The sequence below is a fragment of the Orycteropus afer genome, unplaced genomic scaffold (assembly GCF_000298275.1).
Source record: "Orycteropus afer afer isolate SDZICR_OR568_19922 unplaced genomic scaffold, OryAfe1.0 scaffold00010, whole genome shotgun sequence".
Classification (NCBI taxonomy): domain Eukaryota; kingdom Metazoa; phylum Chordata; class Mammalia; order Tubulidentata; family Orycteropodidae; genus Orycteropus; species Orycteropus afer.
In genome coordinates, this window is record NW_006921597.1 from 11,191,620 (window position 1) to 11,207,722 (window position 16,103).

The 16,103-nt window shown below is 42.6% G+C and overlaps 2 protein-coding genes across 2 annotated transcripts in view; one reads left to right on the forward strand and one right to left on the reverse strand.

Moving 5' to 3' along the window:
- TSPAN2 (tetraspanin 2) overlaps positions 1-16,103 on the forward strand; it is a 76,533-nt gene that overhangs the window by 11,811 nt on the left and 48,619 nt on the right. The window contains exon 2 of the mRNA XM_007948793.2: positions 10,056-10,158. Coding sequence (XP_007946984.1) covers positions 10,056-10,158 — 103 coding nt within the window. The remainder of the gene's footprint in view (positions 1-10,055; positions 10,159-16,103) is intronic.
- Positions 1,333-2,103, reverse strand: LOC103203706 (lysine-rich coiled-coil protein 1-like). The gene has a single exon (XM_007948782.1). It carries the CDS (start codon positions 2,101-2,103, stop codon positions 1,333-1,335), a length of 771 nt encoding a protein of 256 aa, XP_007946973.1.

Consider the following 16,103-nt stretch of genomic DNA (forward strand, 5'->3'; position numbering starts at 1 on the left):
TGTGTGTTTGTGTGCTTGTGCACACATGCATGTGTTCTAGGTGGTGCAAATGGTTTGCACTCAACTGCTAATGTAAAGATTGGTGGTTCTAACCCAGTGGTGCTGCAAAAGAAAGGCCTGGTGATCTGCTTCCATAAAGATTACAGCTGAGAAAACCCTATAGAGCAGTTCTACTCTGTAACATGGGGTTGCCATGAGTTGGAATAGACTTGAAGGCAGTAGGTTTGGTTTTTGGTTTTATATGTGTATGAGTATGTATGTATACATATGTGTGTGTGTGTGTGTGTGTATGCAATACATATATATAGAGAAAGAGAAAGTATGATAATGGAATTAAGTGTTCATATGCCCTTGCCAGTAAAAGGCTGTGCATGGTGCATAGTAGGCTTAGGAAAACACAGAGATGATACTACATGCTCAGAGTTTGTTTTGCTTTTCTGTGGGCAAGGGTTTTGCTAAGTGTATCCAACAATGTGTTCACACAGTGCTTCTGAGGTGTCTACACAGTGTTTCCCAGGTGCAGATAAATTTGAAAAGAGTACTTTGCAAAGTATTCCCTTAGAGAGCTGTGAGGAAGATTGTTCATGATCACTACGATCAGCCTAAAAGATGCCTTTGTGAAGGTCCTTCCTTCATTTATGTAACAACTGTTTGTTGGGAGCCCACTCTACAAGGCAGAGCAGTAGGTGCTTAAGATACAGCAACATAGACCCATCCCTGCCCTCACAGAGCTAAGGCCTTAGTTTTTTTTTTTTTTTTTTTTATATGTGGAAATTAGAACATTTTATTATAAACATTACCAGAATATAAGCTGATTGTGCATCAGGACTCTTTGAAAACTTTTAGAACCATATTTAATCTAAGCTTATTATAATGTATTTTGTTTTTCAATTTCCAACCTAGAAAACACACTGCAAATTAAAACAAAGAAAATAATTAATCTAAATTGCTTTATAGAGAAAACCAACAAACATAAAACTATCTCACTAAAAACAAAGCAAACCCAACCAAGAAAATGGTTCTGCAAAGCCTCCAGTTTAAAACAAATGATCTCCCAAGGGAGTTATAACTTCACTATCACAGCAATTTGATGAATGAAAAGCAGAGGCATTATTATTTAAGGAAAATTACATTATATGTAAGAAAAATGTAATGATGCTTTTAGAAAGTAAGGCAAAGTAATTTTGTGTTGGAGAATAAGCACACTAAATACCTTCCATTCAGCTGGTCTTTGTTAGAAATTAAAGTACCTGTCCATATATGAGAAGTGATAAGAACATGAACTTCAACTATTGTGTTCAATTTAATCTCAGGAGAACCAACTAAATAGCTTCAAAACCCAAGGATAGACTGGTCCCACAGCATTTCCTCCTCTGTCCTTTCTTGGCCTTGATCCTTTTTTTCTTTTCTACGCTTACGTTCCTCTTTCTTAGAGGATATATCTCGACTTTTCTTCTCCTTTCGATTCTTAAGCTTTTCGGTACTGTCACTGACTGTTTCCACCTCTGTTTTCTTTCTTCGGATGCTCTGGTGTTTGTCTAAATCCATTTCCTCACTTTTCTTCTTCTTATGCTTGGGCCTCTCCTCCTCTGGTTTTTCTCTGCCTTCCTCAGGGTGTCTTTTTCTCCTCTGGTGTATCTGTTTATGACTGGCTTGATAGGCACTGGTACTGTTTTCTGAGGAGAAGTGCTCGTAAATTCCAGATTCTCCACTGTATGAGCCACAATTATATTCTTGCTGACTATGGTGCAGGGGTACTGGTTTTTCTGAGGTATAGTCCCTCATGAGTTGACAGTAGCCTGGAGAATCTAATCTCAGTCTGCTGTCATGAACTGGTAGCCGCTGAGGTAAGCGGTTTTCCAATGTTTGTGGAACATTGTATGACCTTGGGTAAGTCTGAATGGTTTCAGATGGGAGTGTTTGATTAGACATTCTGTATGTGGGTCTGGAATCACCCTCTTCTTTGTACCCAAAGGTTTCCAAATAGTTCTCTCTCATTTTTCTGAAACAAGTCTTTGGCTCTAAGCCTCTGGCTTTCTGCACTTTTATATAATCTTCAAGTTCGTCTTGGAAAGAGTCATATGTTTTCTTTGAATGCTTCATTAGGTTGACAGCAAGGGATTCTCTGTATTAGGCTGAGAACTTGGTGGAGAAATGTGATCATATTTGCTCATTAACTGCTTCAGTCTTTCAACATGAATTTCCCACAGTGAGACTGCAATAACCAGGGAACTAAAAGTCATGATGCAGAGATTATAAAATTTATTTTGTCCAATATTCCACTCCCATTCTCCTTCTCTGAGGCAGGGGCGGGTGTCTACAACTACTGTCCCCCTCCCAGCCAACGCCGCCAGCCGGGAGATAGGCCGGGGTGGAGGTGGCGGAGAGGCAGTAACAACCGCTGCCGCCGCCGCCGCCTCCGCCGCCGAGCAGGCGGGGTAGGCCTTAGTTTTTAAAGCTGCAGAAATACTTAAATAGAAATGGTTACAGGATCCTATAATAGATACGGAGCAAAGTAAGTATGTAGGCCAGAGTAGGCTTCCCAGAGGAAGCGACATTAGGGCTGAGAGCTATAGGCTAGTGGGTATTAACTGGGCAGAGGGGGAGGAGACAGCAAGAGCTGAGGTCTCAAGTGGGAGATGAGGACTGAAACTGTGACTAGAGCCAAAAAACCACCATTGCCATTGAGTCAATTCTGATTCATAGCAACTCTGTAGGATAGAGTAGAACTGCCCCATAGAGTTTTCAAGGCTGTAAATCTTTACAGAAGCAGACTGCATCATCTTTCTCTAGCAGAGAGTACCTGATGGGTTTGAACAGCAAACCTTTTGGTAGCAACTGAATGCTTTAACCACTGTACCAGCAGAGCTCCCTGTGGCTAGAGCACCTGACCTTAATTAATTGTGTCTCTTATCTCAGCAAAAACACACATGCTAGCTGAGAACTTTGCCAAATGATGCTTTTTACCTAAAAGAGGGGATTTCTGCTGGGTTCCATCAGTCACCAGATAGCAGTTGTTGTTAGGTGCCCTCCAGTCAGTTCTGACTCAGCAATGCCATGTGACAGAATAGAACTACCTCATAGGGTTTTCTAGGCTGTAATCTATGGAGCCACTGGGTGGGTTTAAACCACCAGCTTTCCAGTTAGCACAATTAGCAGCCCAATGCTTAACTGCTGCACCACCGGGACTCCTTCACCAGATAGCAGAATAGCGTTTATTTACAAGTTAGCTGCTCATCACCGGACTAGTGTCTCCTGGGGATCATGTTTGTGATTCATGAAACCTTTTTTTTTTTTTTTAAGTAAAAATAATAATGAAGATGATGATGATGTGTCATCAAGATAGGACATCCCCTCAGCAATCCCAGGAAGGGGAAATAAATGTAGTAAAATAAAGTTGAAATCCATAAACAAGTTCTGCTTCTTGCCAAATAACTTGTCACGGGCTGATAGCCATTTTGTTCATTCACTTTCCTTTAAATGCTTTTTAATGTCTTTAGTCCTCTCTTCTGTTTCTTTAGTTGTAAAGCTCAAACTGAACACAAAGACTTGTATTTACAACTTGTAACTTCATGTTCTGCAAACTCTCTGGAATGTGTTAGCTACTGAAATAACTTGCCCATGAAAATATATAATATAATTACAGGATAGCTGGTGACCCACTGCTTCACGGCACAAATCTACATGCCTCTGTTGGTTCCTTTAACTGCTATCTTTTCATCTTTGTTTCATTTTTCTTCTCTTTTTTAATTATGGATGTACTTTTGCCCTTAAAATCCTGTTTCATCACATCTTTTCAGTGCCCATTCGCAGTTGGTGCTCAGGCAGTAAATGATGGTACCTGGCATCTTCTCAAGTGCCTTCTAGTGGGCTGGTTGTGTGATTGACTTCTTACCTGCAGTGTTACTTCCCTCCTGGAGCACCCAGTGGGGGTGAGCTCCTCTATGAGCCTCTGAGCCTCTTGGGAGAAGAGACTATATCTTTCTCATCTCCGAGTCGTTGGTTCCTGGTACACAGTACATACTCCATTAATTACACGATTAACATTAAAGCCCAACTCATGAGGTTGGATGAAAAAATCCAGTCCTGGAAAAACATTTTTTCTGCAGGTAGTTGTTACAAAAGCATGGGGATTTGTACTACTCCTGGAGGCAGAGCCAGTGCTCAGCAGAATCTGATAATGTCAGTAAATTCTTAATGGCCCTTGCCTCTTGCCACATCCACACCGAGTGTCCTCTCTTTGGTCCTAAGCCCCTCAGAGTCTTTATCTGTCTGGCATCTCCCTGTGTCTGGCATTCAGACATTATTCATGTTCTTGATCGTTCCCATCAAAATGTGTGGCTCCCAGCTCCTCTCTTCTCAAGGGCCTGCCATGGGCTTTCTAAGATGGCAGCAAGTTAAATGGAAGCCCCGAATCATAGTCCACCCAAGCTTGCCTTCCAAGTCCCTGACCCTGACCTCCCCCAGACTCATGCTATTTCCTCTACCTGGAACTCTCCCCTGTCTCTAGTCCTTCCTGCTCACTGACTTCCAACTCATTCTTCCAGGTATAAATCTAAATGTCTTCTGTTGAACACTGGTTACCACACTTTGTTCCATCAGCAGTGTGCTTTTCCCCTTTAGCAGTGTCAGATTACCCAATAACAAGGTAAGCAAGGGCATACTTGTGCTTACTTATTAATCTGTAGTGAACAATTTCACATTTTTCCACCACGTCAAAGATTCTCCTACTAGCTTTGGTTGGCATCTGTCTCTCTCCCAACCTCACAATGTCTTCCTACAGAATCAAAGCCTCTTTTCAAATTTACAATCCCTAACAGGGTTGGAGGAGCTCTGGTAGCATAGTGGCTAAGGCACTTGACTGCTAACCAGAAGGCTGGTGTTTCAAACCCACCAGCCACTCCTCGGAAGGAAGATGGGGCGATCTACTTCTGTAGTGATATTGCCTCGGAAACCCAAGGAGGGGTCGCTATGAGTCAGTCCGACTCGACGGCACATAACAACAACAGGGTTGGAGTACCTAGTAAGCAAGGTAAGCACGCGGTTCACTTGTACTTACTTACTAATCTGAAGTGAACAATTTTACATGAGTTTCTGTGAAATTGTTCACTCCAGACTAGTAACCACAAGTAAGCCTGTGCTTACCTTGCTTATTGGGTCATCCGCCTCTGCTCTTCACACGTCCTGCATTTTACTGCATTTATTAGTTACATGGTTATTTTCTATGTTAGACTGTGAGCCATGCCTTTTTCATAATTGTTTCCCTAATGCCTTCCACACTATCTAGAATGGACCATTGTTGATGGTTAATAAATGTGAAAGGGAAGAAGGGAAAGGAGATGTGAAACAAGAAAAGGAAAAGAAGAAAAAAGAGGCAGCCTCTCTCTTTATGTGCTTTAACCTTGGCTGAGGAGCAATACTATATCTGAATGCAAGCAAGTGGCTGAGGTAAAAAGGAGAAGAGGGAAATGGAGACTGAAGGAGCTGGAGTCCTTGGGAGGTGCAAACTGTTAATGGGCTCGGCTGCTAACTGAATGGTTGGCGGTTCTGGTATCCCCAGAGTCATCTTGGAAGAAAGACCTGGCAATCTACTTCCAAAAAAATTAGCCATTGAAAACCCTGTGGAACTCAGCTAGTAGGAGAAATGAAGCTTTGACATATGCTACAATAGGGATGGAGCTGAAAGACATGTTGATCACGAACAGACAACTACTGTATAACTTCAGTTACATAAAAAGACAAGAAAAGGCAAATGTATAGAGTTTATTAGTGGTAACTATGAGGGGAAAGGAAGGTTAACAGGGATGAGAATAGTGCGTTGATTAAGGGTAGGGTTGCACAACAGATTATTGTAATTGCTGTCAATAAGTTGTACACCAGTAAAAAGCTGAATTGACAAAAGTTGTATGATAGACATATTTACAACAATAACAAAAAAAATGAGTAGCTGCTGAAGCTGCTTATGAACAACCAAACATCTCATGAGATTTAATTCCTTGGTTTGGAGATTTACAGTGATGGTTTCATGAAACATCTAATTAATGGCCTAATACTATTAATATTAATGATCTAAAAATGTTTAGTGCTTCTGTTCTATCTTCTAGTTCATTGTATAGTGACTGAGATCTTAAAAACTTGCAAGAAGCCATACAAAACACATTTGGTCTCTTTTTGCCTGTTGCAACAGAGGAAGAAACAGAGTCAGGAACAGGAGGAGGATATGGAATGTGTGTCTAATTGCCTCCTTGAACAATCGCCTCCTTTGCCAAGAGACCAGAAGAACTAGATGGTGCCCAGCTACTATATGGATATTTTGATCAAAGATTCTACAGAAGAATTCTTCTACAGAAGAATCTTTGATCAAAAAGGAAAAAAAAAAAATGCAGAACAGAGTTTTAAATTCTCATAGACTTTAGACTTAGAAAACCAAACCAAAATCACTGCCATCAGGTTTCCGAGGAGGTATTTCTTTACAGAAGTAGATTGCCCCATCTTCTTTCCCTGGAGTGACTGGTGGGTTTGAACCACAAACCTTCCAGTTAGCAGTCAAATGCCTTAGGCACCATGTCATCAGAGCTCCTTAAATATTAGATGAACCCCTGAAACTATTGCCTAACGTAATCTTTAAACTTTAAACCAAAAATATCTCCTGAAGTCTTCTTAAAACCAAACAATAGTTTAGCTTAACAAGTAGAAAAATGTCTGCTTTGAGCATTATGCTCTTTTAAGAGCATAATTTGGGATCAAATTGACAAAAGCAACTCAAAAGATTATATAGAAACCTTAGGAGCCAGTGATTTTATGTTAATGGAAGAAGAACAACTAAGAAAAGGAGGGTGAGAATGATTGTACAATGCAAAGAATTTAATCAGTGTCACTAAATGGTACGTGTACACACTGTTGAACTGGTGTATGTTTTGTGTATATTCTGAGCAACAAAAAAAATAGAAAATGTTAAAAAAAAATCCTGTGGAGTACAGCTGTATTCTGACACGTATGGGGTCGTCATGAGTTGGAATCCACTTGATAGCCACTGGTTAAGGTTAAAATACTGGATTAGTAGGGGTTGAAGGCTTTCCTCAGGCAGTTCCATGAGGTCACCATCTCTTTCACTGTGTGAATTACAGGGAGTGATGAAAGCTGAATGACATTAGACTTTGTTCCTGACTAGACTGGAGTCTGTATGAATTTTCTCAAACAATTTCTGGTCTTTGGTAGATCAACTAAAGTCTGGTGAACACAGAGTATTTCATGAGCCTTACAGGAATAAAGTAGTTAAAAAGGACCAGAAGGCTATATGGTTTCTGTTGATGCCACTTTACAAAACAGTGACTCCTCTGTCTCTCATCACAGGCAACACCAGCCCTGACCAGGTTTTCACCTACAATGTCCCTGACACAGTGAGCAACACCATGCTAGGAGGATTCCCCTCCACATAATGATGACATTCAGCTAAGCCACAGTTTCCTTGACCCAGAAGGAAACCCGTGTGGTTTGGGGCTCGGGTGTAGATGAGTAAGCGCAAATTTTTTTTTTTCCTTGCCCAGTGGCTTTAAATTGCAACCTCTCTTTTCGTTTTCCATTATGCATCAAACACATCTGTGCCAGAACTGGACAAATGTATTCCATCTGGGAGGATGATCCCAGACTGCTATAAATTAAAGTTTGTGTTCAGAGATTCCAAAAATGTGGCCTGGTGGTAGGGTGTCCCTGGGACCAGTCACCTCCTCCGCAGTCTGCTTGGTGGCTGCAAGCTTTGGCCTGATGCCTCTGTCAATAGTTTCTGCTTTGTATTTGGAAACTTTGCCTTTCTATCAAGTCACTGCAGAGATGAGGATGGGCAAGGCTGACAGAGAGGCTGTGCCAGGCAAGGTTGGCCCAGGCAGCCTCTAGGTGTTCCAAGGATGGTGCTTCCCCGTGGGCATCACTCTGTTTCTCTTGTCCCAGAAACAGCAGTGATCTCAAAGCTGGGCTCCTCCCAAACTGAAGCCCTGCCCTAGAAGACTTTCCCACTTTCTCTGGATAGAAATATAAGCCACCTACCATGTAATGATTTTTTTAAAAAATATTTTTAAAATCACAAGAGCAATAATGGAGAAAACTTAGAAAATACACTGCAAAAGAAAAAAAAATCACCTGTAGCCCCACCCTTCAAAGATGAAATATTGTTAATGTTGTAGCTTGACTCCTTCCAATGTTTTTCCACACCATGCTACCCTTTTTTAAAAGTCAAAAATCTTTTAAAAATTGATTGAGCCCAGTTCTTGTAGCTGTCCCTCACATTATCCAATTAGTGCTTTCCTCTAAGTACTGGAAATTTTTACTTATTCCGTATTTGAGAGTCCAGCTGGTAGAACTCTGTCCCCTGACTTCCCTGTGAAGTTCTGCTGCTTTTCTGAAGCAACAAGGGAATTAACCTTTGGGGACAGAAGGTAAAGACAGAGAAAGTCATATAAATCCAGCCACATAGCCCACAGGGTAGCAATGAGTCCTTAACAAACAGGCTCACAAGACAGAAGGATGTTGTATTAAAAGGACTCTGGTCTAGTCCTGACATTGACATCATTTTTCCTTATTAAACCTCTATGACTTCCATCCTTTATCTTCTTGCCAGCATCTGTGAATGTTCTTCCATATTTGGGAAGGGGAAGCCTCTCGATTGTCCATCTGGTGATAGGCTAAGGGCAGCTGAGCAGACACTGGATTGGGTTGGCAGAACAGGAGGCTATTAGATGTAAACATCTCTGCTCACTATCCCATAGTGCCTCGAGCACAGAAGGTGCCCAGTAAATATCTGCTGATTGATTAATACAGTGAAATTCAAGAGGGGTGTTTATGGAAGGCGAGGACACTGTGGCTGGAGACAGCTGGCAGGCAGCTGTGGAAGTCCTACAATGACAGAAAAGGTTCCAGCTCCAGGGCTGAGACTCACAAAAGCCCTCAGAGTGGTGAAGGAGAGGAAGCGGGTGATGACTCTACCAGCCGCCAGCCCTCAGCCTCTCTGCGGAGCCACACAGCACGTAGACCTCGTTTTTTCAGAAAATTATTTTTTCCCTTTCTCACTTTCCATGGAAACTCAAAATAGAAAAAAAAAAAAAAAAAAGACCAGTCTCCCTCCTTGCAACCATCCCTAGGCAGCATGGTGACTGTTGAGTGGGGGGAGAAAGAGTTACAGACATCTCTAAAAAAGCTTTCTAACTGGGAACTGCACACTCATGAGATGTGGGCGGAGTCTGAGGTTGGTGTGTTTCTTTCCATTTAGAAAAAAGGGTTTCCCCCAGATCCCAGAGTTCATCTTGCTCTTGGTGACCCAGCAACTGAAGCACAGTCACCTGTCACTGTGGTGGTGTTAGTTGATTCCAACCCATAGCAGCCTCATCAGGTGTGCAGAGCAGAACTGTGCTCCATAGGGTTTTCAAAACTGTGGCCTCTGGATGGGTTCGAACCCAGAGGCATATCTATGGAAAATCACGTCTGTGGCAATTAGTTTTCAATTGCTGAATGATCTTACACAGCTGGCAGTGAAAACTGCAATGACAAATAGAAACTGTTGATTGGTGCCCCCCTCAAGCGGTACCCAGGGCACGTGCCATACCTGCCACACCCTAGATATACCTCTGTTCAAACCACCAACCCTTCGGCTAGTAGTTGAGCTTAACCACCCAGGGATTCCAGATGGTGTTGGTAAAGAGGTCCAAATTACCCAACAAGGGACAATAAGGCAGGGGAAAGATGCCCTCCAAGGGGAATGTTATTGGACCATTCTTTGTGAGAAGGCTTCCAGGCTGTGCTGTGTATGCCCCATAACCATAGCAGCCTGACAGGATGGGAAAAAAATCTGGGCTTAGAGTCAGTAAACCCCAATCCTATTGTGATACCGGGGACCTGGGAGGCTTCAAGCACATCATTATCTGAGCCTCAGTTTCCTCTCCTGTGAAATGTGAAGGGTGGGCTAGGTGATCTCTGAGGGTTGACCCTCTACACTCTGTGACTCCGCCTGCTCTCGAGTTCATGTACATTCTCCCCTCCTAAATGTGGTATTGTTTACTTTTCAGCTGGCAGGGTCGGCAGTCATTGCTTTTGGACTGTGGTTTCGGTTTGGAGGCACCATGAAGGATTTATCTTCAGAGGACAAGTCCCCAGAGTATTTCTATGTGGGTGAGTGATGTCCTTTTCCCTAACCATTAGCTCAGGATGGGACTGCGTCTGAGAGAAATCAGGCTTAGAGTATCACCCGCCCTTTGACTTCAGTGGAGGGAAGGGGCAGAGGATCAGGAAAGAGGTGGAAACGAGTTGGTCTCCTGGTCTCCTGGTCTCTCCTGTAGAATTTTCTCCTTCTCCAGCTAAGTGGGCCTGGACTCCAGATTTCAAAAAAACTCAAGAGCATTGTCATTATACGTGACACCCCTATCTGACTGGCTGTTTTAAGATCAGTGCCAGACATGACCTTTAGTTGCTTATGGTGACCTCTGCTTAGAGAGAAGGAGGGTGCTGCACGGGTGATTTTCTCCAAAGCCCCGAATGCTCCATCTGGGTCTCAGAGTTATGTGGACAGAGAGGATCCCACCCTTCACCTGGCTCATCCCTTCTGCTCTTTAACATCAAGGAAGGCCACTTGGGGTAAGATTACACCCTGTATATGTCTTTCAATGACTTCAAGGAAAGAAGTCCAAAGGAAATGTAACTAGAATTCATTTCCCAAGAATCAGAAAGCTCCCTTTTGCCCCTAAGTGAAGTGGGCACACCACACAGTCATTCACTCACTCATCTGCCTGGGATGGCAAGGGCTCTGCTGAGTCAGGATTTTATTTTATGATCTTGTATTTCAAATTGTGTAGGAGAGAAATATAACCATGACTAGGGATAGCAGAGCAGATGGGAGGAGAGAAGAAAGAGGAGGAGAGAAGAGAGGAAGAGAAGGCTGCCCTTGGGGAGGATGGGAGGAAGTTTTAGGGGATGGGGTGGCCAGGCAGTAGCTCTGCTTCCTGCCTGCAGCAGGATGGGGTGAGGAGTGCAGGGTGAGATTGTAGCCTCCAATACTGAGACGGTATTGGGAGTAGGAGCTAAGTTTATATCCATATGTTTAATTCTATCTCATCTACCCTGGAGTCCCCGGCTGGCACAAATGGTTAAGTATGCAGCTACTAACTGAATGGTTGGTGTTTTGAATCCACCCAGAATTGCCTCAGAAGGAAGGCCTGCCTTCTGAAAAATCAGCTATTAAAGGCCTTATTGAGTGCAGTTCTACTCTGACACACATGGGGTTGCCATGAGTCAGAATCAGCTTGGCAGCAGTTGGTTTTGTTTTTGTCTACTTCTGGTCTCTCCTGTAGCATTTTCTCCTTCTCCAGCTAAGCGGCCCTGGACTCCAGATTTCAAAAAACTCAAGACCATTGTCATTATACATGATACCCATATCTAACTGGCTGTTTTAAGATCAGTGCCAGACATGACCTTTAGTTGCTTATGGTCCCTCTGCTTAGAGAGAAGGAGGGCCCTGCACAGGTGATTTCCTCCAAACCCCAAGAATAGTGGAGTCTGCTTCTCAGGAGACACAGAGCCCAGCCCCACTCAGAGATGTAGCCATCCTCACTGGAGGGCTGCTCCTGACCTCCTGCTCCAGGGCTCTTCCTGCCGAGCTCTCTTCTGTGAGGAGGACAGTCCTATCAGGTAGGATACTTTTAGAAGAAAGTAGTAGAAAACCCACTAAAAGATGCATAACAATAGAGACATTCCACATTCCATCAAATCTTAGATTCAGCCCATTGTAAAACACCCAATTATATTGTTGTTGTTGTTGTTATGTGCCTCAACCCGACTCATAGCGACCACTCCTTGGGTTTCCGAGGCAATATCACTACAGAATAGGATTGCCCAACCTTCCTTCCGAGGAGTGGCTGGTGGGTTTGAACCGCCAGCCTTCTGGTTAGCAGCCAAGTGCTTTAACCACTATGCTACCCCAATTATATTAGGTTCCACTAAGAAAAGAAAAGAAAAAAAAAAAAGCTGCCAGTTTAACTATGACATGCATCCTAATTTTGGAAATATTATAATGTAAAATACTGTACATCTCAAAATTGATGAAATGTGCCATTTTACATATATATAGAGAGAGAGAGAGAGAGAGAGAGAGAGATATCTGGAGTTGTTGAATTCCCAAAATTCCTTCAGTGATCAACAAAGTCATGAAGAACCCCAGTTCTTTCCTTCTTCCTATTCTGCCATGCTCAGTATATTTTCAGACTTGTCCCTTTATGAATACAAAATATCTGCAACAGCGCCAAGTGTCATAGCCTCATACTGCTACATCCAAAGGAGAAAAAAGGAAGTTTCACCTCACACGGCCATTTTTAGGAATATAAAACCTTTCTCACAAGTCCCCCAACAGACTTCCCCTTGCAGCTTATTGGCCAGAATTCCATTGTGTGTTCACGCCTAAACCAATCTGGTCAAGAAGGGAATTACTATGTCTGGCTCTGACAAATGGAGAGTCACTCTTAGGCCTGGAGAGGGGCCCAGGCTCCCCAGAGGTTCTCTTAACACTTGAACAAAATTGGAGTTTTGTTCAAAGGAAGAAGCAAAGGACTCTGCCATAGTACTTACCACTGAAATGCTCTTTTCCACCTACATGTTTTCCAGGTGTCACACACCCTTTCATCCAAAAGCTAACACACACATTTAGCATATTCCTCCTTGAAAAATTCCTGGCCTGGCAGGCTCTGAAAGCTTCCCAGAAGAATTCTCACCTCCCAGGACAGGCCCTGAGTGCTCCAAGGACAAAGCTCAGCCCTGCCCTTGTCTTGCACCCCCTTCAGGAGCCAGTGAGCCACTTATATGTCCCCTGCTCCATGAACTCACAGGAGCAGGCATAGGGGAGGGCGAGAGAAGGATTCTGCCTCTTGCTTCATTTTGCTGACATTCCGGTAGCCGCTTACTTCATTTCTAATTCACTTTTAGCATAGTCACAACGCAGTTCCCACTGAATTAACCACAGCAAAGATTTAATCCTCCCAATTTGGTGGACTCTTGCCTCTCCAGACATAGATAGAGACAGTGTCCAATTATAAATAACAGCCAACACAAGCATGTGGTACTGACATAAACACTGAATTAAGATGTGAGAGGGAGCCCCAGCCTTAAGATGGAGGGGTACTTGAAAGGGGCCTTGAAGGACAACTAGATTTAGAAAGACTGTCAGGCAGATACCATCTTTTCCTGTGCTTATAGCAAATGTGGCTAATTATACAAGATACTTTTAGGGGAGTCTTCTTGACCCAGCTCTTCCAGTCATTTATAGATGATCCTCAGGATGAACGCTATTGGCTCTTTTAGTTCTGAGGTCTATAACTTGATGTCCTAGCATAGGTCAGTTCTAGTACAGCAGTGGAAGTCTTTTGCTCCTGAAATTCCAGCATATTGGGTGTTAGTGTTCAGTCTATCTGCTCCTGGCTGTGCTATTAGGTTTGCCCTAGAACTCTGTGTAGCTCATGTCCCTCAAGTGTGACTATCAGGATTTTCCAGGAAAAAAAGCTACATTTGTGCCCTGAGGTGGATGGGGAGGAGTCCATGCTTCGTTACAGCCTAAACCACAGAGAAACACCAACCAATTCAGTTACATTCAGAGATTTCTTTCAGGTTATTTGGCCAAAATTAACTGCCTAAAACTCAGTCATTTACTTACTCTTATCACCAAGTCTGAGGGATGATGTTCTGAGTCATGTGAAAAACACGTAAGAGGGGCCATTTCCATCTCAAAGGTAATAAACGTTTGGCTATCTGAAAAGTTCTCCATGTTATTTCAATATTCTGTATTTCACCAAGTATTTGGTTTTATGTAAATACAGCTACAGTCTAGGTATTCAAGCAAGAATGCCTCTATTTTTTCCATTCCTTGTAGGCGACTCCATTTGGCAAAAAATATAACCTATCCATGGATATACATCAGGAGCTCTGGTGGCGTAGTGCTAAATTTAGGCATTTGACTGCTAACTAGAAGGCTGGTGGTTCAAACCCAGCGACTCCTCAGAAGGAAGACTGGACAGTCTACTTCTGTAGAGATACTGCCTCAGAAACCTAAGAAGGGGTTGTTATGGGTCAAAATTGGCTCGATGGCAGTGAGTTTGGTTTGGTTTTAGGTTTTTGGATACATCAGCCAGTATACATAGTCCTGGGCTCTGGGATCACACAGAAAAGTAAAAGAACACTGTACTTGCTCCCAAGTCATTTGCAATCTGTTTGAAAAGACCCACAGGTTTGACAGGTAAAGTTACTATAAAACTAGTGTGTAACTAAATACCAACAAAGTGATATTGGCAGTGGGTGTCTCAGGAGTCATTCTAAACTGGTGAGGCAGAAGGATTTGAGTTAGGTTTTAACTCAATAGAATCAATAGAGAGCAGGAAGGATGAAGAGTAGAAAAGGTTCTGGGGACAAGAATATGCCAAGTATGTCTACAGGACTGATTAGCAAGCCCAGGCCAGACAAACCAAAAACACAAAGCCCACTGCCATCAAGTCAATTCTGACTCATACCAACCCTATAGGACAGAGTAGAACTGCCTCCATAGAGTTTCCAAGGCTGAAAATCTTTAGGAGCTCTGGTGGCACAATGTCTAAGATATTTGACTATTAAACAGAGGGTTGGCAGTTCAAACCCATTAGCCACTCCATAGAAGGAAGATGGGGCAATCTACTTAGGTAAGGATTTACCACCCAATGGGGGTCACTATGAGTTGGAATCAACTCGATAGCAGTGAGTTTGGTTTGATTTGGAAATCTTTACAGAAATGGATTGCTTCATATTTCTCCCATGGAGTGGCTGGTGGGTTAGAATCACTGACTTTTTGGTTAGCAGCCAAATGCCTTAACCACTGTACCACCAGAGTTCTTTTCCTAGGCTGAGCAGAGGATTCTTACTGTAGTGTAGAGGATTGAGGATGGTGGAAGGTAAGATCAGAGATGGTCAAGTGAGAGAAGGTGAGGAAGGGTAAGTATAGAGCTTTGAATTTGCTTGTTTGTTTAATTTGCTGACTTTTTAAGCAATAGAAGGATAATTTAGAATTTTAGGGAAAGGTTGATCTGTACTGTAATTAAAGAGATTACTTTGGCAGAGTGGAGTGAGAGGTAATCACAGGAGAGAAAACCAACATGCTAGATTATTTTTATAGTCAGGCCCGAAGAAATAAAGACATAACCCAGGGTGATTGCAATAGGAATTGTGAAGAGAGGGACAGAAAAGAAACATTATTAAACATTATTAAGTCTGGCTAATTAAATCACAAGACAGAAGAAATCAAAACAACAAAAGGTATCAGTGATAGACCAAGTCAAGCCAAGAAGTAATAATTGATTTTGAGATGAAAAGCTGAGTTACAGAAGTCAGGTGACTCCTACACAGTCAGGAGGGAGCAGTTATGTGGAAATGAGGATGGAAGCCAGTCTGGGGAACGGCTTCTGTCTGTGTTGCTCCAGAAACAAAGTAGGGCACCATGTTAGCTATTATGGATTGAATTGTGTCCCCCAAAAAATATGTGTTGTAAATCATAACCCTTGTATTTGTGAATATAATCCTATTTGAGAATAGGGTTTTCTTTATTATGTTAATGAGGTCATGCCAATGCAGGATGTGTTTTAAGCCAAACACTTTTGAGATGTGAAAAGAGCAGATTAGGCACAGAGACACATAAACACAAATGGAAAGTTGGATGCCATGTGAAGATCACCAGGAAACTGAGGAAGAGAAACTGAAAGAGACAAGGATTTCCCCCCTCGCCCCCAGAGCTGACAGAAAAAGTCTTCCTCTAGAGCTGACACTCTGAATTCAGACTTCTAGCCTCCTAAACTGTGAGAAAATAAATTTCTGTTTATTAAAGCCACCCTCTAGTGGTACTTCCATTATGGCAGCACTAGATAACTAAAAGACATTAGCTGATAGCAGTTTCACAGGTATAGATTTGGGCTCAATATAAGAAATGTTTTTTAATGATTTGATAAGTCAAAAAAGTATAACATGTCCAACAACTGAGGAATGGATAACCAAACTTTGGTACATTCACACAATGGAATACTATGCAACGCTAAAGAATAATGTAGAATCTGCAAAAC